The 27,793-nt window shown below is 55.2% G+C and overlaps 1 protein-coding gene across 1 annotated transcript; it reads right to left on the bottom strand.

Moving 5' to 3' along the window:
- On the bottom strand, positions 1-27,551 carry ARHGAP44 (Rho GTPase activating protein 44). The gene is made up of 20 exons (XM_034067758.1): positions 27,444-27,551; positions 17,725-17,764; positions 14,328-14,432; positions 14,168-14,244; positions 13,073-13,184; positions 12,149-12,225; positions 11,335-11,452; positions 9,785-9,853; positions 9,631-9,712; positions 8,703-8,830; positions 8,481-8,592; positions 6,643-6,724; positions 6,058-6,138; positions 5,863-5,976; positions 5,635-5,726; positions 5,168-5,348; positions 4,624-4,845; positions 3,079-3,176; positions 2,842-2,990; positions 1-893 (listed from the first exon to the last, which is right to left on the bottom strand). The coding sequence occupies exons 1-20, from the start codon at positions 27,494-27,496 to the stop codon at positions 624-626; spliced, it is 2,262 nt and encodes a 753-aa protein (XP_033923649.1). The 5' UTR covers positions 27,497-27,551; the 3' UTR covers positions 1-623.
- Positions 27,552-27,793: the final 242 nt, after the last annotated feature.

Genomic DNA, 27,793 nt, shown 5'->3' with positions numbered 1-27,793 from the left:
TGGGTGGGCAAGAACGGCTCCAAATAAAACAAATCTCTATATTTTTTTCTCTCTATAGATACAAATATATAGTATATGTATCTCTGCTGATATAGATATATATCTCTTATCTCTCTGGGAAGGATAAAAGGTTAATTTGTCTTTGCATGCACAACCAAAGCCACCAGCCCACAGGGACAGTGGGTGCCAAGGGACACGTGCCCTTCCCCTGTGGCACCCCAAAAGCCTGAGGGGGGCACGTCCTGTTATTGCTGATCAGGTCCCGTCCTGCTCCAGCAAACAAGTGGAGGGGGCAGAAGCTGAAGAAATGAAATCCCACTGCAAAGCACCATCGAGCTCATTGTCACCTGGCTGGTACCCAGTGGTACCCACCATCAGGGCACGGAGGAGATGGTGGCATCACCCCAGGACCATGGGTGCTGCGGGGCAGGGGAGGGGGGGGCAGGCACCCTGTTGAAAGGCAAAGTCTGGATAAGGCGAAAAAAAAACTGAACTCAAAAACAGCGACTGCCCCCAAACTGGACACTTTGCCACACAAAACTGCCGTGCCAGGGACACTTGGTGCCGACAGCCAGTGCTGGCCCCTGGGTGATGCAAGGATGAGCTTGGGGACAGGGACACTGTCATAGGGCTGTGCTCTCCGATTCCTCCTCCTCCTCTGGCCGGGTGGCTGGGCCTGGCCCCGAGAGTCTCTGTGGTGCCTCCGGCAGGTCCCGGCACAGGGCGGCATCTGGGGGGACGTGGAGGGAGGGGACCTCAAAACGGAGCAGACCTGCAGGAGGGCAGAGTGATGGCGGACACCACAGCGGGAGCTCGGCAGTAGGACACCCCGCCAGGGCTGGTACCATGGTAGTGCCACCACCAGGGATGTCACCGCTTGTCCCTGCTCGGTGCTACCCCACCGGAGCTGGAGCCTGTGACACCGGCACACAGCCTGTCCCCCATTGACGCTCTGGTCCCCTCCCACCGAGCACAAGTGGTGCTGCTGTCCCTTCTCCCAAGGGACCTGCAGGGTGAAACAGTGACACAGGGTGACCTACAGCCCGAGGCTGCGGTGTCACCACCATCCCTTGTTGAGAACCCAGCTGAGAAAAAGCACCCCTTCCTGTGCCTGCCAGGCTCTGCGGCCAGCTCAGGCACTCCACAATGGGCAGCAGCTCCTCAGGGCACCCAGCAAAGAGCTGCACCCATGCCGGGGTGCAACGCCAGGGTGCACCAATGCCAGGGTGTGCTGCAATGCTGGGGTCCACCAATGCCAGACTGTGATGCCTGGGTGTGATGTCCAGGCTGCACCAGTGCCTGGGGGCAATGCCAGGGTGCTGTGCCAGGGTTACAACAGCTGGGGTTCAAGACCGGGACTGCACAGGATGCTGGATACGATGCCAGAGCTGCCACTGAAGCTGAGCAGAAGCCGAGGAGCACCAGCCCCAGCTCAGCGGATACTGGAGACTTGCTGTGCCCGCACCATGCCACCCTGCTCCAGGCAGGCTGGGCACATGGCAGAGCGGAGCACCCATGGTCAGTGCGGGCAGAGCTGGGAGCTCCCAGCTGTGCCTGGCCCCATGCTCCCCCAGCCTCCGTGTCCCTGGTGTCCCTGATGCCACCAAAGCATTGCTATGGTCACCCCCCTCAAAGGCGGCAGTGGAACACATGGAGACATGAACATCACCTAAGCACAGGGACAGCACAGCAGGAACAGCGGCGACACAGGCTCGTGGTGGTGGCAGTGATAAAGCCACCTTCCTAGGGACATCAACACCTTCCAAGGGACACTTACACTTTCCAAGTGACAGTCCCACCTTTCCATGGACATTGTCACTTTCCTGGGGACACTGCAACCTTTCTGAACACATCTGCACCTTTCTCAGGGGATCATCTCCATCTTCCTCAGGATGCTGCCACTTTTCCAGGGAGGATGCCGCCTTCACGGGGACATCATCACTCTCCTGGTGACAGTTCCACCTTTCCAGGGAGACAGCTACATTTCCAGGGACACTGACACCTTCCTAAGTACATCATCACCCTCCCAGGGTCATCACCACCGTCTCAGGGATATCACAACTTTCCTGGGAACAGTTCTACCTTTCCAGGTAGGATGCCTCCTTCCTGGGGACATCAACACCTTCCAGGGGACAGTTCTACCTTTCCAGAGAAACCGCCACCTTCCTGAGGGGCACAGCCACCTTCTGAGTGCATCACACCTTCCCAGGGATGCTGACACCTTCCTGGGGACACTGCCACTTTCCAGGGAGGATGCTACCTTCCTGGGGACATCACCACCTTCCTGAGCACATCACCACCTTCCTGGGGACATCACCACCTTTCTGAGCACATCACCACCTTCCTGAGCACATCACCACCTTCCTGGGGACATCACCACCTTTCTGAGCACATCACCACCTTCCTGGGGACATCACCACCTTCCTGAGCACATCACCCCCTTCCTGAGGACATCACCACCTTCCTGAGCACATCACCCCCCTTCCTGAGGACATCATCGCTTCCAGAGGCTGCTGCCACTTTCCCAGTGACAGTCCCACTTCTCCACGGGCACCGCCACCTTCCTGAGCCTGCTGCCACCTTTCCAGGGGCATCTCCCCCTCCCCGGGGCCACCAGCAGCCGCCCCCCCCGCGGTGCCGGCGCCGCTCCCGGGGTTACCTGTGACGGCGCCGTCCCCGGGGCCCGCGGTGTCCCGGCGGGGCAGCTCCGGGGGCTGGGGGGGACCGGGGGCGGCCGCGGGGGGCTGCGGCGGCGGGGGCAGGGCGGGCCGCGGCCGCGGCTTCGGGGTGGGCCGGGACCGGGCGGCGGCGGCGGCGGCGGGGGGGGGGCAGGAGCGGGGCGGGCGGCGGGCAGGGCCCGGGGGGGGCGGCGGGGCCGAACGCGGCGGGGGTGCTGGGGGGGGTGGGGGAGAGGCTGCCGGGGGACGGCTGCCCCCCCCCCGGCTCCCCCGCGGCCGCCCGCGGCGGGATGGGCGCCAGCTTCTTGGCCACTGCGAGAAGAGACAAGGGGGGGTCAGGGTGCTGCGGGTCACACCGAGCGCGGGGACCCCTCCCGGCTCCCCCCCGGCCCGCTCCTACCTTTGCGCGGGGCGAGCGGGCTCTGCTCGGTCGGAACCGGCCCGGGGCTGCCGTGGAGCTGCCCGGCCCCGGGGGGGGGCTCCGGGGGTCCGAGAGTGCTGGGGCGGGGGAGGGGAAAGGTAAAAAAGGGGAAAAGGGGAAGGGAAAAGGAGGGTGAGGAGGAGACGGGGAAGGTGGGGAGGGAAAGGGCAGGAGTAAGGGGAAGGGCAAGGGGAAGGGGAAAGGAAAAGGGAAAGGGAAGGTGATGAAAGGGAAGGGAAAATAATTAAAAAAAAATAAATTAATAAAAATGAAAATAAATTCAAAATAGGAAATTAAAAATAAATTCAAAAACTCATAATGCAAAATAAAAATAAAAAATTCAAAGAATGTAAAATTGAAAACAAAAATGGAACAAAATAAAACAATAAAAGACAAGGTAAACAAATAAAAAAATAAAAAAGAAAACAAGAAAAAAGGAAAAATTACAAGTAAAATGAAATAAAACCATATTTGTTTTTTAAATTAATAGCAATAAGAACTGAAAAGGGACACGACCCCCCCGCAGGCAGCGCCAGGAGCCTCGCTCCCGCCAGAGTGGCTGTTTCGCAGCCCCCAGCCCACTTGCAGCGCTCACCCCACGGCGCCCTCAAGCCCCGGTGCGCGGTTCCCCGTTTCCTGCGGCTCTCGGGGAGCAGCAGCACTGTGCAGAGGGAGGGCTCAGGGAAAGCCCTTCGGGGGCAGTGACGGAGCGAGGCTGACACCAGGGTGAGGGGAGAGCAGCAAGAAGGCTCTGGCTGCAGCCCAGCCAGGGGGCCTGTGCCCAGGCACGGGGCCGGGGAGCCACTGGTGTGTGGGGCATGGGGGGGCTGGAGTCAAGAAGATGCCAGGTCCCCCAGCCCTGCTGCAGAATGGCCAGAAACACCCCCAAAAAAGGCAGCAAAAATCCACCAGAAGATGGAGAAACAAATAATAAAAGAGCAGAAGCACCAGGAGGGGAGGGCAGGGAATTGCTGCGGTGAAGGTCTCGGGGAGTGGGCAGGAGCCCCTCACCTCATCCCAGACTCACAGCATGACCCATGCAGCGCTGCCACCCGCAACAATGGGTGCGCCATGGAGCACAGCACATCTCACAAATGGCTGCAGAGCCCAGCCCACCATTCTGGGGCAGAAATTTGGAATTTGGGTACTTTCTCCACCTGACCTCTCAAGTCAGACGCAGACCTTGGGCAGAGGAAGGGCTCAAGGGACACTGGGCTCCTTTAGGCTTTTCCTTGCATCTCTTTCCATCACCAGCACAAAATTCACTCCAGCTGTCAGCCAGGCTGGGGACCCACGGGAAAATCCACAAAGGCAGCACCACTCCCATGGGCCAGCAGGATGGTGATGTTGTGATGGCTGCAGGGATGCTGAGCATCCTCCCACTGCCCCTAGGATACTGCTCCTCTCCCGGGGATGCTAAGCATCCTCTCCCACTGCCTCCAGCACGGCCATGGGGCTGGTTTGCTGCTGCACACACTGGGAGGGATGCCCAGGTTGGGGACCCAGGGGTGCTGGTGGCCTTACCTTGTCCGCTCAGCTCCTGGGGGGAATCCAAAGCTGGTGGGAGGTGGGGAAGGGGTAGCGGACGTGTCCAGTGCTTGCTCGGGAATGGGTGAGTGGGGCGTGGGGGGCAGCTCTGAGGGCGGTGCAGGTGGCTGCGCGGCTGGGGGGGTGGAGGCCGCCTTGCGCGCCGAAGACGTGCCTCGACGAGCCACCCACGAGGTGTCCATCACCCTGACACCCATGCTGGGGGGAGACAGAGACGGCTCTCAGCACTCACCCTCCAGCTCCCTAAAGATGCCTCTTCCACTGGGGAGCTGTTGGGAATGAACCTCCACGGCAACAGGGCAGGGGTGGCAGTGGGATTCACCCTCTATCCCTCCCCCAGGTACCAGCATCTTCCCAGCAACCACCCTGCATCCTCCCAGCACCTTCCCAGCACTGCTGCAGAGGATACACTACCTTTGGATTTTCCTAAGGCTGCATGGACAGAAACACAAGATTGTTAGTGTAAAATGACAATGCCACCCCCTCCCTCTTCCCAAACCCAGCACCACAAAGACCCTACCCATCCTTCTTGTAAAACTCCAGCATCATGTTGTCTGTGGCCACGCTAAGGGGCCGCCGTGCCTGGTCATGCTGCCGGCGGTCTGCGTGGTCCATGTCTGGGGAGGGCATGGAGCTGTAGTTGGCATTGTGGTTGATGTGCATGGGACTGCCGTAGTTGCCCGTCACGTTGAACTCAATGTCTGAAGGAGAGAAAGGAGAAGAGTGGACATCGGGACCTGTGTCCTCAGGAAGGGGCGGGCGATCGGCACAGCAAGAATGCTCAGGTGGGCATAGAGCAGCTGGGTAGGGCTCACTGGTGTGATGAGTCTTGCCAGATCTCTGCTGGAGCCTCCCCCCTCCCCAAACCAAGGCAGGCAGAGGGGGCTGGCAAAAATCAATGTGGGAACTCAGCACTCACTCCCAGGGTCGGCTCTGATGTCCCACAGAGCCCATCCCACCCCGCCACAGCCACTGCACACAGCCTACCTCCAGGGAAGAACCAGTCGGCATGCTGGATGAGTGGCTCAATGATGCCCACGATCTGCAGTGAGACGGTCGTCATCATCTCTGTCATGTTCCTGCAGGGCAGCAGGGATGGGCTCAGCACCCCACTGCAGTCCAACTTTATTCCTGGCAGGATTTTGGCCCCAGGGCCCCCCCCACCATTTCCCCAGCATCCCTCTGGCATGCTCACTTTCCACCCGGATACCTTACCCATCCGCCTGTGGCCAAAGGAGGTTGGGCCCCAGCACGATGGCCACATTGCTCGGTGTCATTTTATTCATGTCCTGGTACTCGGTCAGCTTGGCCAGGAATTTAATCACGTACCTGGAAATCGGAGCCCAGCCGTGCTGGTATATCAGAGCCACATCACCACCGGCTCCCCAGCCCTCCTGGCCCCAGGCTCACCTGATGTTGTTGTAGTTGGCTTTGGGCAGCTTCTCGCAGGTGTTCCAGAGAGCCTGCAGCCGCTTCTCCTGCTCTGGGATGCTGTGGGGAGGTGGGTGAGAAATTTCTCTCTCATCCCTATGCCTGACATCTCACTACAGCAAACATCTGCCTCAGTGGAGGAGACATGATGGTGCCACCTCAGCTGGCCCAATCCTTGGTGGGTTTGGTGGTTCCACGGTGCAGAACACACCAACAATACAGGTGGGAGTTCCCCTGGCCAGTGGTCTCCCCCAGGGTCTGCACACTCATCCAGACAGCACCAGTGCCCAGCACTCAAGGGCTTGCTGAAAGGTGCTGTGAAAGCTCAGCCACCTTGGCCAGTGTGCTCTGGGCCATGCTGGGGACATCATGGCCACCCTCATTGCTGGGACCCACTGTGCTCAAGGATCATTGTGAGAACCCTCCTGGCTCTCAGACCCTGGAGGAAACATCCCAAATACTGTCAGCCATGTCAGAAATAACTCACGGTCCCCAACCATCCATGGGGACCAAAGATGCTAACACCTGTGTTACAGAGGAACAGGGGAGATGTCCCAGACTCACTTGGAGGCCTGGATCCACTCCTCATACAGCTCAAATGTCATGAGGGGTTCTGGCAGCTCTCGCAGGTAGGACTTGAGGGCTCCTGCAGCACACAAAGGACACAGGGCTCAGCACTGCCGGTGGCACCAGGCAGTGGGCACTGAGTGGCTTTGCTCCTTGGCATTTTGATTCCCACCCCTCCCAACCTTCACATCCCAAAGCACCCTCTAGTTTCCCTGGCTTGGTGGAGCCTATGGCATTGCCTGATCCCCCCGCAACCACCTTGTCACCTTCAGCTAGTCCCTCCTAGCACCTCCCTGAATCCATCCATCATTCTTGCCCCTATCAGGTGTTTACCCTAGTCTCTGTCCTTCATTTTTGCCTTGGACCTTCACAACTTGTGCTGGAAAAAGGTTCCCATTGAAGTCAACAGGAACCCAGGGTCCAATTCTGCAGCTGCCAGAAAGCCCAGACCAGGAGGAGAGCAGCTGGCTGGTATTTAATTGCAGCCCCATGGGTTGGGATCTCTGCTTAGAGAGGGCCTACATCCCAGAAGGGGTAAAAAGAAGACAGCAAGCTTGATGAGACCACATGTGAATCTTCCCAACTCCTCCCTACTCCTGCAGAGATTCTCCTGACCAGTATCACCCCCATCAGTGTCACCAGGGCCCCACCACCTGGATTATGGTTGTGTTCCTATTTTCTTCTTCACCTGAGTTCCAAAACACTGCTCAAGCCCCTGCCCGGGGAAAGGGACATGGTGGGCTGGGTTTGTGCTCCTTGGTGGGTGACAGCTCCTGAACACCACTGCCACTGAATGGTGTTTCTGCACCTGCCTTTGTCTCCTGTATATTGTGTTTTCACTGTTCAAAGGCTTTGGGACAAATCACAGAAGGGTTGAGGTTGTCTCTGGAGTTTGTCTGGTCTAACCCCCCACTCCAGCAGGACCACCAGAACTGGTTGCCCATTATTGTGTCCTGGTGGCTTTGGAGTATCCCCAAGAATGGAGATTACCACCTCCTTGGGCACAGCCTGTGCCAGTCCTTGATCACTCACACAGTGACCAAGTGTCTCCTGAGGTTCAGAGGGAAGCTCCTGTTTGTGCCCATTGTCCTGGAACTGCGCACCATTTGAAAGAGCTCTGTCTTCTTTGCACCCACCCTGCAGGTACATCCATTGATGAGATCTCCCTGAGCCTTCTCCTCACCAGGCTGAACAGTCACAGCTCCTTCAGCCTTTCCTCCCAGGAAAGATGTTCCAGGCCCATCTTCACAGCCTTTCACTGGGCTCCCTGCACTATGTCCATTTCCCTGCTGTAAGGCTCTGAAGTGGAAGGATCACCTCCCTTCACCTGCTGGTATCACTCCTGTCAGTGCAGGCCAGAACACCATTCACTTTCAGTGTGCCACAAGGGCACGTTGCTGGCTCATGGTCAGCTTGGTGGCCACCAGGACCCCCAGGGCCATCTCTGCCAAGCTACTTTCCAGTTGGGTAGCTCCAGCATGTCCTGGTGCCTTGGGCTCTTCTTCCCTAGGGGCAGGACTTGGCACTTCCCCTTGCTGAACTTTACCAGGGCTCTCTCAGCCCACCTTTCCACTGTGCCTAAGTCCCTCTGGACAGCAGCACACCTCTCAGTTTGGTGTCATCTGCCAGCCTGCAGAGGGTCCATCACCCACATCCCAAATTAAGGTGTCAATCAGGATTGTATCAGGCATGAACCCCTTGCCTACACCACTGGTTACTGGCCTCCAAGTAAACTTGTGCCACTGATGACCACTCCTGGGAGCCCATAGTTGGTGCTTGGGGGCTGGATGCGCCATCCTACACAGCACCAACCCCAGCCCCGAGGCGGCATATACCTGCAATGGCATGTGGGTCAGCCGAGTACTCCTGCACGTCCACCACGCAGCAGTCCAGGGCAGCTTTGAGCTTCTTCAGCTTGGAGGCCGAGGGAGCTACTCGGAAAAGACCCTTCACAGGGGATACAGGAGAGAGTTGGACAAGCTCCTTGTACCAGCCTTGGAGGCTCCCGAGTCCCCTTCCACCATGCCCAGCTGAGGGTGGTAGGAAATGGGACCCACCTCCTCCTGCATGCCGCACTCCAGGAGCATCGTCACACATGCCTCCACAGGGAAAGCGATCTCCCTCCCACTGACGGCCAGGTGCTCCTCCAAGGGCTTCCCGAAGGAGGGCTTTTCCATCCATGCCTCTGTGACAGGCAGAGGGGGTGAGAGAAGGGGGGGAGGACATGGCGGGGATGGTGCTGGATACAGCATCCCCTCTCCCCAAAAGGCCCCTGGATCACAGCATTTCAGCAGCAAAATATTCCATTTGGGTGTTGCTAAAACAACAGGACCCCGCACCTCTGTCCTGGGCGGCTTGGAAAGTGCTTTTTAAAGATGAAATCCAAACAAAATGTTTTCCAATCATCGCACGGGACATTTCAAAGGGGCTGGATAACGTTTTCCGGGGGAACAACCACAGGCAAATCTTTGCAATATTTTCCCCCTTCTTCCATCACAGTTTGAGGCAGGAATATTTTGCGGGATCGAGAGAAAGAAAATAAAATACAAATCACTCCCTGCCCTGCTTGCAGCAGCAGCAGCACCCCAAGCCCTGCCCCAGGGGATGTGCTGCTCTTGGGGCCACCATGCTGGTGGCCCTGACCTCGGCCTCCCAGCCCAGCTCCTCTGAAGGACACACTGCAAAGTGCAGCCCCAGGACCCCCCCCATGGCACTGAATTCCCACCTCCAGTGTTGCACTTGATCCCTTCCCCCGCCCCCATGAAGCTGCCTGGATCCTGCCTCCCACAACCAAGTGGGATGGGGATGGGATGCCCTCCACAGGGCTGAGGCAGGTGGGATGCAGGTGGAACAAAGGGAGGATGATCAGGTGCCACGCTGCGGAGGGTCACGCTGGAGCTGGCTCATCGCTGTGGCAAAACCCTGCATGGCTCTGGCATGATGCAGAGCCCTCGGTGCTGTGCGCAGGAGGGGACAGGCACTTACCCTGCTGGGCTTTAATCTGAGGCAGGACGCTCTGCAGCAGTGCTAGGGATTTCCGGTGGTATTCGGCCTGCACCTCGATGAGCTGCGGGGACACGGCAGCGGCTGTCACCCCGCGGCCACGCTGCAGCACTTCCGCAGGGTGAGTGGCACTTACCGTTTGGAAATAGTTTGCATAGTCTACTTCTTTGGCCACAAAATTGTACATGTCAGCGGAGAGCTGGTCCTATGGAGAGCAGAGAAAAAGTTGCTGTCCCATCCATTCTGCCCTCATGCTACCATGATGGCCCTTTTGGAGGCCACCAGAAGGGACCAGCTTGGTCACAGCAGGAGCCAATACGCAGTGTGGCACACTGCAGCACCCACTCGAAAGATGCTTGGCATGTTGAATACATGGCAGCAGCATGGGGGTTTGCTCTCTGCCCATCCTCAACCTCCCTTGTCTTCCTTCCAGAGCCCACAAGGAGCCAGCGACTTGCAAGGAGCTCCCTGCATGTGACAGTCACCTGGGGACAACCTGTCAGCCAGAGGCTGCTCATCCTGATGGGCTGAATGGCACAAATTAAACCTCAAGTTTTCTCATCCCACAACCTCATTACATTGGTCCTCGCATGCAAGTGGCTCATTAACCCCAGGGCTAATTGGTGTGCAGCAGAGCAGTGTTCACTGCCGCTGGTAGCATCCCAACCACTTGGTGTGGACCAGACTGATGGGGCATCAAGTTCTTCTTGCTCTGCATTGTAACAAGCCCCTCAGCACCAGGACATGAGTCTCTCTGTCCTCACGCTCACGAAATAGATTTTGTCGCTTCCTGAATTGCTCCTTTCTGAGAATTCCCTTGGTTTACTCAGCAGGAGGAAAATCACCAGGGTTTTAAAACACTGTGAGCGTGTCCCAGCTGCAACATCCACCATCAGTGCAGTCAATACATGGGAGCAGCACCTGGCTGAGCTGGTTTGCTGAAAATTGCTGGGCGTGTGGGGCTGTGATGCTTTAAAATGGGGGAGATGGCACTGGTTCAGGGCTGGATTTGTCTGAAAGGCTACTCAGGTTCTGGTTGTACCACTGGAGGAAAATGCCAGGTTTGAGAGATGCACCCAGCTCCACCTCCTGCCCAACACCTGCAGCACCAGCTCTGCCTGGGCCTTTGCATTTTCTGCCCTGGGGGTGTTTAAAACCACACAAAATTGTCTGTGAGTTTTATTGCTGACTCCTGCAGCCTGTGATGAAGGCTCTGGCAGCAGCATCCCCTCCCACTCAGACACTTTTCCCACCCAGCATACCCAGCTGGGGGGCCATGCTCCTGTGGGATTGTGGGGGGTGATGCGACTGGGTGCAACAGGTGAGCTTGGAATGTGCTGGCACTTCCTGCAAGTCTCTGTGCCAGAACTGGGTATACTTAGTGCTGAGCTCAGTGGCTCCTGCTGGGATGGGTCCATTGGGAATGGGATGCTCTCTGGTTCCAGCAGAATATGGAGCATGGGGACACAGGAACCAGGGATGTCCTTCTTGGCCTGGTGAGCATCACCCACTGCCACCAGGCTGCTTTATGCTTTTTTGTTACCATCCAGGCTGGAGAAGGGCTTATCATGGGCAATAGGGAAAGGAGAGGGTGAAGAACGGGGTAAGAAGAGATACTGAAGGCTTTTCTGTGGTGCTCGGACACCAAGGTCCCCCCATGCCAGCAAGGAGCAATCCCCCAGGTACCCTGCAGATCTCCACTCTGTTGGCCGCCTCCTCCATCTCCTCCCTGAGGGCATCGGCTTTGGCACCCGAGGGCTGCAGGTTGCTGGCCAAACCCGAGGACTTGGCGGACTGCTGCCACCTGCAGAGAGGGCAGAGCTGTCACAGCGAGGGACAGGGACCCAACAGAGCCCTGGATCCCAGCAGCAGGGCAGTCCAGGGACTCCCCTTAGCCAAGATCACCGTGGTCCCCAGTGCTCAGCACCATGCAGATAGTTTAACCTAGACTGGGAGGCAGCATCTACTCCCAACCCCAAACATCCCCAGTCCCAACCAGCTGCAAGCACTGGGTTCTCCTTACACAATTATTTTCAGAAGGATGCATCTCATCCAAACGGGAGGAGAAAGGAAGGCAGTGGGAGAGCCTGGACATGACACTGGGGTTTACAGACACTTCCCAGAGCTCTCCCCAGAGCCTGCCAACTGGATGTCCCCAGGCAAAACCCAAAGAGCAGCCAACCCTGAGGGCCATGCCTGCTCCACCCCAGCGGTACTCTACAGTGATAGGAGCACCTGACTCTGCATTATGTAAGAACTCACCAAGACAGGGAAAAGAGTTAAAAACAAAGATTTGTGCCAGAAAAGAAATACTTTTTTCTGCAGAGGGCAGGCAAGGAAAAGTGATCTACGGATCCTGCAGACAAGATGAGAAATCACAGCTCACTGAAGAGCTTGAACTCAAGACACACAGTGACATGGCCCTCCCTGGCACTGGTAAAAAATACCCATCCTTGGTTAGTTTTAGTTTTTATAAAGCAGTTTTGAAGCCGCTTCCTACCTTGTCCTGGAGGAGTCCATATCCAGCACGAGCTTTGCCAAGTGCTTCCTCTGCTTTTGGATATTTGGGATTTCCACCTGCAGAAACACATGGGAACGGAAGGAGATACACATCCCGGAGAGACGCTGGGGACAGGTCATGCCTGACTGCAATGCTGGAGCTGGGGTGGTACAAGCAGGGTGATAAGATGCAGCTCCTTACTTTAACATTATTAGGAAGATGTCACAGCTTGCCCCTCCTCCATGTCCCCACCCGGGCTGTGCCACCCCCTGACAGCCCCGACCACAGAATCCACACCCCTGAGAGGAGCATCCTTGGGGGATCAAAGATTCCTGCACTGGGGAGCAGGATGAAGGCAGGAAAAGGGCTTTTGGGGGTGGCAATGCAAAGGCCATGCACAGGATGGTTTGCCAAAGGATCTGGTAATGGCTGAAAGTCCCAAACACAAGCAGTATGACAGAGCTCTTGTTTCTGCTGGGGGAGACAAAATCTGAACCAAGCCAAGGACATTCTGCCGGATGTAAAAGGGGAAAAAAAGATGCACTGGGTAAAACTGAAAGACAAAGTTGGCAGCAGGGGGGAAGCAGGAAAAAAACCCCTCCCAAACAACAACGGTTTTGTTTGGAACTGAGAAAAATGGGCGAGGAATAACTGTTAATGCTCTGCTTTTTGGGAATGGCAGAAAAGAGCAAGAGCAGCAAGAGCAGGCAAAAGAGCCCAGCAGGACCATCACCCAGCCCTGCTGCACATGCAAACACTGCCCCCCGCAAAGCATCAGAGAGCCTCAAAGAGGAACACCTCTCACTGGGGCCAGGAACCAAATACGCTGCCAAAGCCATGAGACCCAGCTTTCCCACAGGCTGGTTTGGGTGCGAGCCCCCAGCACAGCGACACCCAACACAGGGATCTCCGACCACCACTCACCTCAGCCAGCACGAAGAGGGGCTCGATGACGTCCCTCTCCACCTGCAGCTCGAAGTGGATGAGCTCCTGAGCCAGCTTGTCCTCTGCCTCCCCGCACAGCCGCAGCATCTTCCTGTAAGGGCACACAGGGGAAGCGATGGGCACCCAGCCTGTGCTCACGGGGCTCCAAGCCCCTGTGGGTCTTGGCAGCAGTGCAGGACAGCCCTTTCTTGGCAGAGGGCTGGAGGGACCAGAGCACATGGGGGACCATGGGCACTTTGGGTGTTAGGAAAATATAATTCCATAACTATTGTACCAATTGTAGTCTGAAATTTCATGGAGTTTTATTATTTTACATATATATATGTATATACATATATACACACACACTTTTTTTTATAAATATATGTAAGTCCAGAAGAGGGCCATGAAGATGTTCTGAGGGCTGGAGCAGCTCTGCTCTGGAGCCAGGCTGATTCCAGAGCTGGGCTGGCTCAGCCTGGACAAGAGAAGGCTCCTGAAGGGGAGACCTGAGAGCAGCTCCAGTGCCTAACAGGGAAACCTGGAGAAGGTGTTTGGACAAGGGCCTGTAGGGACAGGCCAAGGGGAATGGCTTTAACCTGCCAGAACAGGGGAGACTGAGATGAGCTCTTAGGCAGAAGCTGTTTCCTGGGAGGGTGCTGAGGCGCTGGCACAGGGTGCCCAGAGAAGCTGTGGCTGCCCCATCGCTGGTAGTGTTCAAGGCCAGGTTGGACACAGGGGCTTGGAGCAAGCTGCTCCAGTGGAAGGTGTCCCTGCCTGTGGCAGGGGTTGGAGCTGGAGGAGCTTTAAGGTCCCTTCCAACCCAAACCAGTCTGGGATTCTATGATGGTATACAGTTTACACTCTACCCTACATGACTAAAAGGGTCCCATTTTATCACAAGGAGAAGAATAACTAAAACCCCTGGACTACTGAGATCACATGACCATCCCAGCCCCTCTGACACCACCATGAACCCCTTTCCCTTCCTGCCCTGCCCCAGTTATCTGGCATCATAGACAAGGAACTACAGCAATTCCCAGCGGCGGCATCCCAGCAGTGGCACAGCACCGGGGAGACCCATGCCCCCCTTACCCTAGCAGGGAGTCATCGCCCAGAACAGCTGACCCCTCCATCAAGCACTGTGCCAGTGTCGTCAGCGGCAGCTTCTTCTGCAAAGAGAGGGCTCTGGTTCGATCTGCCAGCCCCATGCTGCTGCCTGCCCGGCAGCCTCAGAGCCCTGCCAAAGCCTCACCGAGCGCTTGTCAGCATCCACGCCTTGCTGGCCCTGCAGACATGCTGTCAGCTTCTTGTGGGTGCTGTGGGAGACCTGCTTCACCAGCTCCAGGCGCTTCTCCACCTGCAGATGCAGCGGTGTCCATCACCAGGGTATCCCACCTGGTCCCACACCCATGGTGTAGGGCCATATGGAACTCCTTGACTTTCAATCAAAATTATTCCAATTGCCATTGCATTGATGCAACAGCCCCAGAGCCCAGCCCCTTCCCAGAGCAGGGATGCTTTATGCAGGGGAAGGCTTCACCAGACTGATGCTGCTCCATCCTAATTCTTTGAGGGAGGCTGATTGCCAGATGGGACCAGCCTCCAAAGCCTTTGCTCCCCTGGGGTGAGGGCAGGAGATGTCTGTCCCAGCTGAACCCTGCCACAAACCAAACTGGCCAATACTCTAACCTGGGCCTACAAATAGCTTTAATTGCCTCTGCATTGATTAAATGAAGCAGTTCATCCCCAAAATCAGCAAGACAAGTCATTAAATGTCAGCAAAGAAGATCTGCTGAAAACCAAAGCTGAGAGACACAGGGAAAGCATGGAAACCTCAACATTTGGGCAAATAATCTGTAAAAACAGAAATATTTAAATGATCTGGGGGAAGAAATGACTACTCCCTGCCAGGGACAACTCCTGAGCCTGCAGCAAGTCCTTGAGGCAGGAGGCAACTCCTGAGCTGAGCCACCCCCCACCACTATAATGATATACATCTTAGTAATGTTTTATATAGAATGATATAATCTCTATAAAAATATTACATATATATTTAAATAATGAGAGATCTACATGAATCCTGGCTGAGGTAGAGCAGCCTCTGCCATCCCTGCAACATACCATGTGCCTTTCAACATATAGGTGAAATATGTATATATATAAATTATATCAATTATATATATATATACAGACACACACATCCATGTATATGTTGCAAGGGGTCTGATGTTCAGAAGGGCACATATGTGAGTGTACACGTAGCTAAAGGAGCCAAACTGAAGGTAATCAGATACACACCCGGAAGGGTTTGGGCTCCCCACCATCCCTGGAGACAGACCCTTGCCAACATGAGTGACTCCTCAGTCTGCACCCAGACAAGGCAGCACCTACCACCCTCCCCACTAAAATATCCCCAAAAGGTGTAAAAATCCCCTGTGCCATGCTGCCAAAGCCAGCCATGAACTTGGTGTCAGCACTGGTGCTACCAAGTGCTGGGATGTCACTGGGTGGCTCCAAGAGCAGGATCTAACTCTTGGTGCTGAAGGGCCACGGGGACCTCAGAACTTGAAAGAAGAAACAGCAAAAATTAAATCTGAAGCAAAAAAGGTTCATTATTCACATGTTCTCTGGCTGCTGGTGGCCATGTCACTGCTGCACCCTGCCCATCCCTGCCACCAGCACTGGTGCTGAGGAAAGCAAGATCTCCATCTCTTAGGAAGACAGGATTGAGAGCAGCCCTGAGAGAAAGGATGCAGAGGTGTTGGTTGATGAGAAGCTCCCCATGACCCTGCTTCAGTGTGAGCTTGAGCCTAGAGCCCCTGTGTGCAGCTGCACTCCCAGAGCCCTCTGCTGTGCTCTGGGGAGAACCCCCCCTGCAGTCCTGATCCAGCTCTGGGGCAGCAGCACAAGAGGGACCTGGAGCTGTTGGAGAGAGGCCAGAGGAGGCCACGGAGCTGCTGTGAGGGCTGGAGCAGCTCTGCTCTGGAGCCAGGCTGATTCCAGAGCTGGGCTGGCTCAGCCTTGACAAGAGAAGGCTCCTGAAGGGGAGACCTGAGAGCAGCTCCAGTGCCTAAAGGGGCTGCAGGAAAGCTGGAGAGGGGCTTGGGACAAGGGCCTGTAGGGACAGGCCAAGGGGAATGGCTTGAACCTGCCTGAGGGGAGACTGGGATGAGCTCTTAGGCAGAAGCTCTTCCCTGGGAGGGTGCTGAGGCGCTGGCACAGGGTGCCCAGAGAAGCTGTGGCTGCCCCATCGCTGGTAGTGTTCAAGGCCAGGTTGGACACAGGGGCTTGGAGCAAGCTGCTCCAGTGGAAGGGGTCCCTGCCTGTGGCAGGGGTTGGAGCTGGATGAGCTTTAAGACCTTTTCAAACCTGAACCATTTTGTGATAAAAACCCCCAACTCCCGCTGGCTGGTGGCTCAGATGCCACCGCAAGGACAGTGCTGATGAACAGCAAACCAACACCCCAAGCCCCGGGAGCCCATGTGGCCACTTCCACCAGCTATTTCTCACCAGTGCCAGTGACCAGCCATGCACTACCCTGCACAGTCTGGCCCCAGCCAGGATGGAAACAGCTGCTGAATCCCTGGCAAAGCAGCAGGAGGGAGGGATTAACTGTTGCCCGCGGCTGCTCTGCATCTCACTGGGACATTTGCAAACAGCTCCATTGTACTCTCTTCCACCATGGTTCCAGCTCCTCTAGTGATGACTCACCCAAACCCTCTCCGTATTTTTGGCTAACACATGGCTCTTGTTAAAGCCTGAGGTGTGCTGGAAGCAGCGTCATTAGGTACAAGTGAGGGCAACACAAGCAGGACATTGTGGCCAGAAAGAGCTAAAGGTCTTTCTGCAGCTACTGTCACTTGCAGGTCACAGCCTCCTGCCAGGAGCATCCTCACAGGTTCTGTCTGTTTCTGCAGAACCTGCTACCTGACAGCAATAACACAGACCAAATTCCCAAGCTGCAAACACGCCAGCTGAGACCAAAAAGCTTGGACTTTTCCCAGCCCCAGGTGTTGAGGAGGCTCCAGCAGCAGCTGGACTGGCTGACACCAGGGGATGCCTGTGGTGATGGAGGACAAGGGCTGGGCACCCTCACTGCTGCCAGACAGCTGCTTTGCTCATCAATGCCCAGTGATTTAGACAGCCTGTGAGTTAGAAACCTCATGAATTCAGTGATGGATTTGTGAATTCACATCCTTTTGCTGGCACTTCCTCAGCCATCCCCCTCCGTGGAGTGTGTAGGAAGCACAGCCGACACTCCACAGCACCACGTGAGGATTTTTGGCCAGGGCTGTTTTGCTGAAGTCTCCCAACCATCAGCTCTGGGGACTGTATCCTGCTGTCGCACATCTTATCCCCAGGGCAGGTTTTGCAGCAGAGACAGAAGCCTCAGGCACCCGGCTGCAATCTGTCCAGCCGTATCAGGTTGCCATCCTGGCAGAGACAAAACTGGATCCAATTGCAGCTGACCTGAGAACCAGGCTGCAAAAGGGCTGGGAAAGCATGTGGGAGGGAGGCAATGCTGCTTCTCATGCTCCCAACCCCCTCCTCCTCCCAGCCCATCTCATCACTGCAGGACACTGTGGCACGGAACTGCTGCTGCATCCAGCACCACAGGCACGGGTCAGACCAGCTGCATAGGGCCTCACCTGCAGGAGATCTTCACTCAAAACCTCTGTCTTCTCAGCCCTGCAAGACAAGAAAGAACATAAAGCATTGGTGAAGGGCCTGGCACACATGACTGCATGCTGCAGCACCAGTCACTGCTAAATGTGTTTTTCCATTTGGATGCAACCAGTGATTTAAGGTTTTCTGGTCCCACCAGCCACCACCTCATCCTCTAAATAAACAAAGGATGGAGCATCTTCACAGCTGACTGTGAGCATGCCACATCCCATACCAGTTTAGGGTCCTCCCCAATCTCCCCCTTATTTTTTCATTCTCCGCAGCAGAGCAGGAATGCTAAACTCCCGGGAGGGTGCAGGCAATGCTGCAGAGGGAGGCAGCGTGTCTTCGCAAGGAAGCAGCTCCCTGGGCTGTGCTGGGCGACAGATGACGGTGACACGAATTTCAAGGACACAACCCGTCTGCACGACTGAGCCTCTTCAGTTGGACACAGCCGACTGGATCTCTGCAGCAGCTGCCGGGGCTTCATCATCACCCTCCCTGCTGCTCCTCAGAGCCAGATTTACCACTCCAGAGCTTGTGTCATCCATCCACTGTCTTTGCTAGCAAGGAGCACCAGGGATGCAAGAGATACATATCCACAGCAACACCCTCCTCCGCCATGCACAGATCTGCAGCATCCTGCCTGCCAAGCCCCTGCACTGCTCCTCACCAGATCTGCTCAGGCTTATTTAAGCCATCACATCCAGACCACTTATTCATCTCCTTGGGGCTTTTTTACAACTTCAGTGCATCACCTCTCTTTGAAAAATTACCTCTATCAAGATGCTCTTGGGCAGAGCTGTGGCTTGGCTAATTAGTCCGTACAGGTTTGTCGACAAAAATGAAAGCTCAGTGGTCTCACCTTTCTTAAAAAAGTACCTTTATTGCCTGAGCCCTGGTTGCTCTCTGCTGGTTTCTCATCTTTAAAGACTGAGTTAAATACAGAAAAAGGGGGAAACAGGAGGAAGCACTGGCAGAGCAAGGTTCAAAGAGTGAGCCCAGCCCAGCAGCAGTGCCAGCCAGGGCAGGGTTTGGGCTAGGGGGTCATCTGCAAATACATCAAATCTAAAGACTTAAAAAAATGTAAATTAACTGCATTAAATCTGGTTTGTGTATGAAGATTGTCCCAGAGTCTGATTCAAGTTGACCTTTAAAATGACCTCCAATTAATTCTAGTTGTTTTAAAAAAAAGGGGGATTTAAATGAATGTATTATGGTATCTTCCATATGACACAGAAGTGATGTGCTGGCTGCCCAGGAGCAAGAGCTGCTCAGATTCTTCTCCTCTCCTGCATATCATTTATGGACAGGATTGGAAATATCCAGCAACACAGACACAATGACCATCCTGCTTCCCTGTCCTGGCTCAGGATAGATTGTTTTAGCATCCTGAAGGAGAAGGAGGTGTCAGGAATGCAGGCAAACATTGCACACCCACGTGCAGCCACCACCAGCAAATATCCTGACTCTTGCTCTGCACCCCAGAAATTTAGACTTCCCAGAAAGAAAGATTTCCCTTTCTTGCACCACCATCCACCAAAAGTGATGTTTCCACTTGTCTTCTCCTTTTGCGGCTGGGCACCAGCCGCCCCTCATGGACACTTTGCATGTAAAGACTAACAAATACCATCCTCTTCCTTCTCCGATGTTGCGCTGCACTGCAGCTCCGTGCTACAATGCCACCAGGAAAAATCCCATTATATTCCTTATGTTTCTGAATTCTCAGCCTAAAGTTAATATGGTTTTACAGGAGCTTATCTGGTTTTATGAGCAAACCTGCAGCAGACGACGACAGCAGCAAGAGGCAATAGAGGCTCCCTGAACACCCCAGGCTCCATCCTGCTTGGGGGATATTTTCTGGGTGCTGAGCCGTTGCCAGCTCTCAGAGATGCTCAAGGACACCCTGGTGCCCCAGTGCCACTTCTCTGGTATCAAGAGATTTCCCTAGGGGATGGAAAAATATGATCCCACTGCCTTTTCTGGGGGCAGGATGGCAGCACCTCTGTGAGAATCTTGGCAAAGCATCTCCAGTGAGCTCAGCCTTTCTTCTTCAACAAACCTTTTGGTTCATGCTTTCTGCTCCCTTCCCAGATCATGCTCAGCATCACACCTGAGGACAGGTGTGCATCCCCTTGCCTCCCCTAGCTCTCTGGCCTTGCCCTCCCATCCCTGGGGAGGACCGTTCACCTAAACTCCCCAGGAAGCAGGAACCCCAGCTCCCGGTTTGCTCCCAAGGGCTTAGTTCAGAGCATGTGGGACTTTGGAGCCCAAATCACAAAGGTGCTTCTAAAAACCCATCCACAGAAACCCATTAGCAGCATCACGAGGAACCAGACTGGATATGACTGATGCTAGAAAGCGTGTCTGACTTCAGCAAAGATGTCCTTTTCCAGCCTGGCATCTTGCTCCCATTCAAGGAATCCTGTAGCTCCTCCTGGTACCCTCCATCCCCTCCGGGCACATCCCAGCTCATCCCCAGCACCCCCCAGTTCCTCTCTAGCATCCTCCAGCCCCTCCTGGCATTCCTCAGCCCACCCCCTGCATCTTCCAGTCCCTCTTGGCATTCCCCAGTTCCTCCCCAGCACTCCCATTTTACCCCTTCTTGCCCTATGACACAGGCTGCCATGTCCTGGGGCAGCTGGGGGACTACATCAGCCCACCCTTCATCATGCCTTGGCAGGGTTCAGGTATCTTTTGTGCTTGCCCCATAACCCCAGACCCACAAATGATGCTTAAGGGTCTGATGTATGCAGCAGAGTCCAGGGAAGTGACTGTCTGGTGGCTGGAGCATCCCAGGGCCCAACCCTCAGGGCAGCTGGTGGCAGCAACAGAACACCTCCTCTAGGCACCAGCTGAAGTCAGCACCAGCTTTGGGCAACTCTTTTCATACAATCATTTTCAGGGAGGTATTTCCATCCCCATGACTCCCCAGGCAGATGCAGCTGGGGCTCCCGCACAGGGACACAACCTCTCCAGGAAACCAGATGCATGCAAGGTGACCTCAGGAAACAGCAGCACCCAAGAGAGGAGTGCAGGGAGCCCCCAGTTTCCTTGGCTCTTCCCTAATCCCTCAAAACTTCATGCTTATGAGCTACACATGTCCTGCTGGAGGAACCCTTAGAAAGGCAGCCAGGACTACCAGCTTTCAATGCTTTATTCCATCTTTCCTTTAAGCAACTAAAAGCCCTCTCCTCCAATTCCTCTCCAGGTTTTTACCCCGGAGCTGTTATTCTCAGCACAAATATAGGCAATCCTCAGCCTCAGTCAGCACCAGACACGCACATCGCTGCAAACAGCTGGGAGAAAAGGGATAATTAATATGGAGAGTTAAAAGCAAACGAGCAGGGGATGCAGCTACAGTTTGGTCAGGCCTTTGCTTCTGAAAAAAAAAACCCTAATTGCTGCCAGCAGAAAACAACATCAATTGAGCAAATTAAGTTGATTTCCAAACAAACACTACATGAGCTTTCAATGCCTTGACCTGGGGACCTACAGCAAAGCATCTCCTGATGCCAGACATCTCCATCTGGATCATCTATCACGATGCCTCCCCAGTGTTTCAGCACCATTCCCCTCTGATGCTCAAACCACCCAAGAAAATCAGCCGCCAGCTTTGGATTTGACCCTGAGCCAGAAAAGCTCAAAACATGACAAGGATTTCACAGCATTTCCCAATGAATGGGAAACCCACCACACGTGAGGGTGGGCAGTGCTTCACCCAGTGTGGATGCATCTCCAGAGGCAGAGTGTGTCCACAGTGCCCCAAGGACCCTCTGGCTCACACTTTCAGCTCAAAACATCCTTTTCACCCCCACCCCTGGCCACCCCCTCACTGCAGGATGCCCGAGACTATTTCATAGAACACTACAGAAAAACCACATAAACACCTGTTTCACTGCTAGTTCATTACTGGCACCAGCCAGTTCCTCTGGTTTTTCTTTGCTCCAGTCTAAAACCAGCCTTGCAGCTGCATGAGGCAGAGGGAGGCAGAACCCACCAAGGCCACTCTGCATCAGCAGTGCTGACTCCCATGGCTGCAGCTGTGCCAAGGTCCCATACGGGCTTGAGAATGGTGCCCAGCTCCATACTGGTCCTGCCTGTGCCTCCCTCCAGTGCCATCACACATGCCTGGGGGCTGGTACCCACAAAACAGTCAAGGTCCTTGACCCCCCTCAGGCTCAGAGGTGAGGTTGGTGAGATTCAACCACACAACTCAGATAAGGCACTTAGCATCCATCGATTGTGCCAGATGGAGCAGAAAGCTCCTCAGGTCTCATCCAGGCAACCCCTGGAAGTGCCAGGCATCACCAAGCCAGATGCTGATCTAAGAACTGCACTGTTCCCAGCTTCTGCTGCCATCTCAGCAATCCACATCCCCAGGGACACACAGTGTGACAACACATAACCAAGAAATGGCTGAGGCCAATTGGAGCTGAAGGTTTTTCACCAGCAAAAACTTGAGCAGACAAGAAATGAAACGTCAAATATTTATATCCTCAAATCGCTGCTCAGATCCCCCAGGGAGATGACTCCGAGCTGCAGCATCCAGTGATACAAGGTGAAACAGCCCCAGCAGCACCTCCTCCAATGCTACCTGGGCCCACCCTAACCTGGTGGGGGACCTGCAGTGACAGTCCCCGTGTCCCAAACACACAGCTAAGGTCAGTGATGCCCCCCATCAGGCCCAGTGCCAGGGCTCAGCCCCTCGCAGCTCGCCCAGCTATGGCTGAGCCAGGCTGGAAAAGCAGGATAAAACAGGCAGGGAAGGCCTGGTCCAGCTTTCCTCAGTCCTGCCCACTGCTGGGAAAACCAACAGAATCAGTAAAATGGGGGACAGAATTTTAAAGGCAGAAAAGCCTCTTTTTCTCATCTCCTGCCACTTTCCTGGCTGCGAGCTCTCTGCATCAGCATCCCTTCAGCATGGGATGCATAGGGCCCTTTGCTCCTCGCTCCTGGATCATCCCAGGCAGAGGAACCTCCTGCCTCGCTTGCATCCTGACCATGCTGCAGTCCTCCTGATTTGAAAATCACAGAGGGGCCCCTGCAGAGCTCCAGGCCCTGAAGCTGTTGGCCCAAGGATGAAACCTTCAGTCTGCTCCAGGAATATTGCAGTTTGTCAGTGCTGCTGCCTTGCCAGGAAGATAAAAATATCCCCAGGATGCTGCCGGCGGCACTCGGCAAAACCAAAAACCTGGGGGGATGTTCTTCTGGTGAGCTGCTGGCACCCCAAAGTGCAGACATTGGACCCAGCTCTTTAAAGCATGTTATTCCCTCCTGCAAATCCCACTGGGAAAATCCCAGGCAATGTTTTATTCTCTCCATCCTTCTTTCATAGGCAGAATAAAATGTTCTTACTCTCTTGCAGAATATTCTTACTGCACAGAGAATAAAACCTTGGTGTTTAAAAGTTTGATATTTATGTGCAGACATCCTTGTGCTTGGAAAAGCATCTGCCTTGAGAGGCCCCCAGCTGACGGCCAGCCCAAAATGCCACTGTGCTCCCCCAGTAAGAGGGGTACATCATGGGATACTCAGACAGGACCAAGAGGAAATAAACCCAAACCCCAAGCTGACAGCATCCTCTCTGGTGTCCTCCATCACTTGCTGTGCCATCCAGGAACCCAGCCATGCTGCTCTGCACATGGCTGCAAGCACCTGTTTTATTCCCGATGGGAAAAACCCATATTGAGCCCATTCTGGAAAATTTCCAGGGCCGTTCCAGCGCTGGAGTGAGCACTGCAGCACATTCACACCCATCATCCTGTGACCTCAACACAAGGGTGGGAGCTCCCCAGGCTCACCCCGTGAAACAGAGAGAAATACAAATAAAAGCACTTTGAGAAAGCCTCTTCAGAATGTTTTACAGCCACTTACTGGCTTTTCTTCCCTTTTTCTACCCCACAGATATGAATATGATGGTCCCTCACAGGCTAGGTGCAGAAATTCTCCTGGAGGTTGGGTACTAAGCGTGAGTATGGGCTGGAATGAACATCCTCAGTTCTTTCTAAAGAGTGAAATGACCTAAGTCAAATGAAGTTAATAAAATCAATCAAGTAAAAAAATCAAGTAAACTAAAAATAAAAAGCCAAAATTTAATAGAATTTTGAAATAAAAAGAATTAAATAGTAACCAAAAGTAAAAACAAAAAAGAAAATGTAAAATAAAAATTAAAATAAGATGAATTTAAATAAAAAATAAGTATAAAAATAAAATAAAATTAACTACAAATAAATAAAAAGTATAAAATTAAATGAAATGAGGTGACATGATGAGATGTCAACTCCCCAGCACATGCTGGTGCTCTGCTCTCCCACAGGACCCAGGAGCTCCCTTTGCAGCCCCAGCACCCCAAGGGGAGCAGCAAAGGCTGTGACAGCACCCAGGAAATGGAGGTGGGACTGCATTTGGAAAGGTAAGTAAATGCACTCAGCATCCTCACCTGACCTGATCCTAACCTTGACCTCAATCCTGACCTTGACCCTAACCTTAACTGTGACCCTGATCCTAACCCCTGACCCTCAACCTGACCCATCATCCAGCTGAGCCCTGTCCCTCAGGTGCAGTCACCTCACAGGGAAAAAGAAAGTGGTGCTCCTGCCTGTCCCCTGCCTGTCCCCCACACCTACAGATGGGTTTTTCTCTCTTTCGGCTGCCTTTTTTCTTCCCTTTCTATTTTTTTAAGGAAACCTCACCACAAAAAGCAGGAAAAGCCACACTGAGTCTCCCTTCCTGCCTCCCTCTGCACACCCCACAGGGTGCCTGGGGCCAGGTCACCACGGTCCCCAATGTCCTGTGGGACTCAGTCCTCACCCAGCTCCCTGTATCAGTGTGGGGAGTGCAGCCATGCCAGCAGCAGCAGGAGCTCCTGGCAGCAGTGACATCAGCTGAATGCCACCACCACCACGTGCAAACCATCCCCGGTGCCCCTTTCACCACCGAGGGACACCCAGTGCAGGGCAGACCCCAGCCCCAGGACTGCATCCAGCCCCTCAGTCCCCAGCCCTGGCCTTGGGGTGCTGGCACCCACAGATGGTGGTCCGGAGGGAACACCCCTCAGACATCAGAGGGATACAGTGCATGTATACTGGGTCTCTATTATTATTCCCTATATCCACTTATTCCCCATTTAATTTATTATTCCCTATTTCCATTAATTATTCCTTATTTCCATTAATTACTTCTTATTTCTATTATTATTCCTTATTTCCATCTATTATTCCTATATCCTTTTATTATTCCCTATTTCCACTAATCATTCCTTATTTCCATTAATTATTCCCTATGTCCTTTTATTATGCCCTGTTTCCAGCTGGCTGGAGAGGGCTGCTCATGGCTCAGGAGAAAAAGGATAAAACATCAGCCCATGCTCCAAATGGGGACCAATAGAGCCTCCCACGCTGAGGAGGAAGGATAAGGAGGAGAACAAGGATGATCCCTGAGCTCTCACCAAGCCTTGCAGAGGCTCCAGCTGCCCCATCCCGGCACTGAGCAAAGAGGGGACCATAAACCCTCATCCCTGTTAAACCCAGCCCCGAGAGCACCAACGGAGCTCGTCACAAGCCAGCATCACGGCAAGCCCCAAAGAGGAATAGGGGTTCAGGGGTTGTGGGATTCAGGGGCCAAGGACTCCCGGCCCAGCAGCCACCATTCCCACCCCCCAGGCTGCAAGTCAGCCATGGCAGGAACCCAGCACGGCCCCCAGTGGATGCGGGAAGAAAGATGCTCAGCACCTTGACAGCGGCACCATTTCGAAGCCAGGGCATGTGTGCAGTGCCTGGCTCGTGTCTCCCATGTGGCAGTGGTGGGATCTGAGGATACCCCTGCCCTGCAGCCCCACAGCCCCAGCTGGGAGACATGTCAAACCTCCTCAGAGCATCCGGACAGCAAACCCAGCCTGGCAAAGATGCAAGGAGAAAATGAATCAATCCTCGAAACAGCCTCCTCCTGCTACTCCCCACAGGATGCAAGAGCCAGTCTAACAGTGCTCCTGCACCAAGGTCCCTGTGACACCTTCCCTGTACCATGCTCCAGCACCACACTCCTGCACATTTTTGCATTGCTTTCCTGTGCTGCACTCCTGCACTGTGCTCCCACACCGAATTCCCACCCTGTGCTCCTGCACTGTGTTCCCACACTGTGCTCTTGTGCCAGATTCATGCACCATGCTCCTGCACCAGATTTCTGTAGCATGCTCCCAAACCACACTCCTGCACCGCATTCTTATGCCATGTTCCTGCCTCGATATTCTCACACGGTGTTCCGGTACTGTCTTCCCACACTGCACTCGCTCCCTCACAACATCCCTGCACCATGATCCCACACGATGTTCCTGCAGCATGCTCCTAAACAGCATTCCCACATCACGGTCTTGCACTGTGATCCTGCTACCGCACTCCTGCCCAGCCAGCACAGCCCCAGCTGGTGCCTTGCCACCATCCCAGACCTCTGCCTGTCTGCCGCTCACGAGCTGCTGCCACCAATCGCCACCAGCCTGGCCGAGGATGCAGAGCCAGCAGGATGTCCCTATTGCCATGGGGGACATGGTAAGAGGGCACATAGGGGATTGTCAGCCCTTGTTTGGCTCCAGGAGGGAACGAATGCTGAGCCCAACAGCCCAGCCCTGCCTGTGCTGATGCCCAATGCCACGAAGGAAAAAATAAATCCCTCCCCCATCCAGCTGCAAAATCTCCTGGAATTACACAACAGCCACCACCAAACCCTGGGCCTGGCCGTGCATCGGTGCACACGGGCATGGTCCCCCCCACCTCCCAGCCACCCCATGGGAGGCCACTCATGGGTACTGTGGGGAGCAGACCAGTGGGGCACCCCACAGCATGAGGGTTGGGATAGCCAGACAGTGGGTGTCCTGCAGCCCAGCCCTGGGACACAGAAAATGGGCAGGGGCAGGGAGGGTGAGAGCCAGGGCAGGCAGGAAAGTAGAGGATAAAGGGTGCAAGGTGTGGGGCAGGGCAAGGAGGGCAGAGTGTGTGAGCATGGGGACAGGCAGGGGTTAACAAGCAGGTAGGGTGCAGGCTGGGGTTGCAGGCAGAAAAGGAGGCAGGGAATGGGGCTACGAAGAGGCAACATGTGGGCACTGGGACAGTGGGGCAGGCAGGATGTGGGCACTGGGGCTGTGGGGCATGGTGTGGGCAGAGGGTTGGCAGGGTGCAGGCATGGAACAGGCAGGATGCAGGCAGCAGGGCAAGGGGCATATGGGGGAGGAGGAAGGTCGAGGACTGGGAGCATAGGCAATGGGGCAGGCAGGTGGCAAGTGGCAAGCTGCGGAGCAGGGGCAGTAGGGTGAGCAGGAACAAGTGCAATAGGAAGAGGGAAGGCAGCAGGCAGGGTATATGAAAGGAGCAGGAGCAGTGGGGCTGGCAGGAAGCAGCCAAGGCAGTGATGGGATGGGCAGGGGCAGTGGGGTAGGCAGGGAGCAGACAGGGTACAGGATCAGGGGCAAGCAGGTGCAGTGGGGTGGCAGGGGGCATACAGGAAGCAGGCAAAGGAGCTGACAAAGGGTGGAGTTAGGGGCAGTGGGGCAGGCAGGGTGCAGGCAGGATGGAGACAGAGCATGCGATGGGAGCCGAAGCTGCAGGCTGGGAGCAGGTGCTGCAAGGAGGTACGGAGAGGGCAGGATGAAGATGCTGCGGAACAGGCAGGAGGCAGGCAGGGCGCGGCCCATCCCCATCCCCATCCCTACCTGCCCACGGTCTGGTTGGCGAGCTGGCGCATGCGGTTGAATTGCTTCTTCATGGTGGCGGCGGCGGCGCGGGCGCCCCTCAGGCGGGAGGGCAGCGGGGGGCCACGGGCCGCCCCTCCCGCATCCTCGCCGGGCCGGGCCGGGCCGAGCCGAGCCGAGCCGAGCGGGCCCGATGCCCCTGCGCGTATCCGCGCCTCCGCCTGCGCGGGGCCCGCGGCGCTCCGCGCCCCCCGCTCCTCTCCGCTCCGCACCGCCCCTGGCAGAGGCGGCGATGGGAAATGTAGTCCGGGACCGCGCCCCCCCGGCGAGGCCGGCAGGGTCGGGGGCACCTTGGGGCCTGCCTGGCCCCG

Source organism: Melopsittacus undulatus, chromosome 11 (assembly GCF_012275295.1).
Source record: "Melopsittacus undulatus isolate bMelUnd1 chromosome 11, bMelUnd1.mat.Z, whole genome shotgun sequence".
NCBI lineage: Eukaryota > Metazoa > Chordata > Aves > Psittaciformes > Psittaculidae > Melopsittacus > Melopsittacus undulatus.
This window is presented reverse-complemented; position numbering and strand designations above follow the sequence as displayed.

What these genes read in the sequence shown, in the direction of transcription:
- ARHGAP44 (XM_034067758.1), bottom strand. Translation starts at nt 27,496, where the DNA reads ATGAAGAAGCAATTCAACCGCATGCGCCAGCTCGCCAACCAGACCGTG. An exon ending in ACAGAGTGGAGATCTGCAGG is followed by an intron (nt 9,854 to 11,334) that starts GTACCTGGGGGA and finishes TGCTCTCCATAG; the next exon opens with GACCAGCTCTCCGCTGACAT. An exon ending in TGACCCACATGCCATTGCAG is followed by an intron (nt 6,725 to 8,480) that starts GTATATGCCGCC and finishes TGTGTGCTGCAG; the next exon opens with GAGCCCTCAAGTCCTACCTG.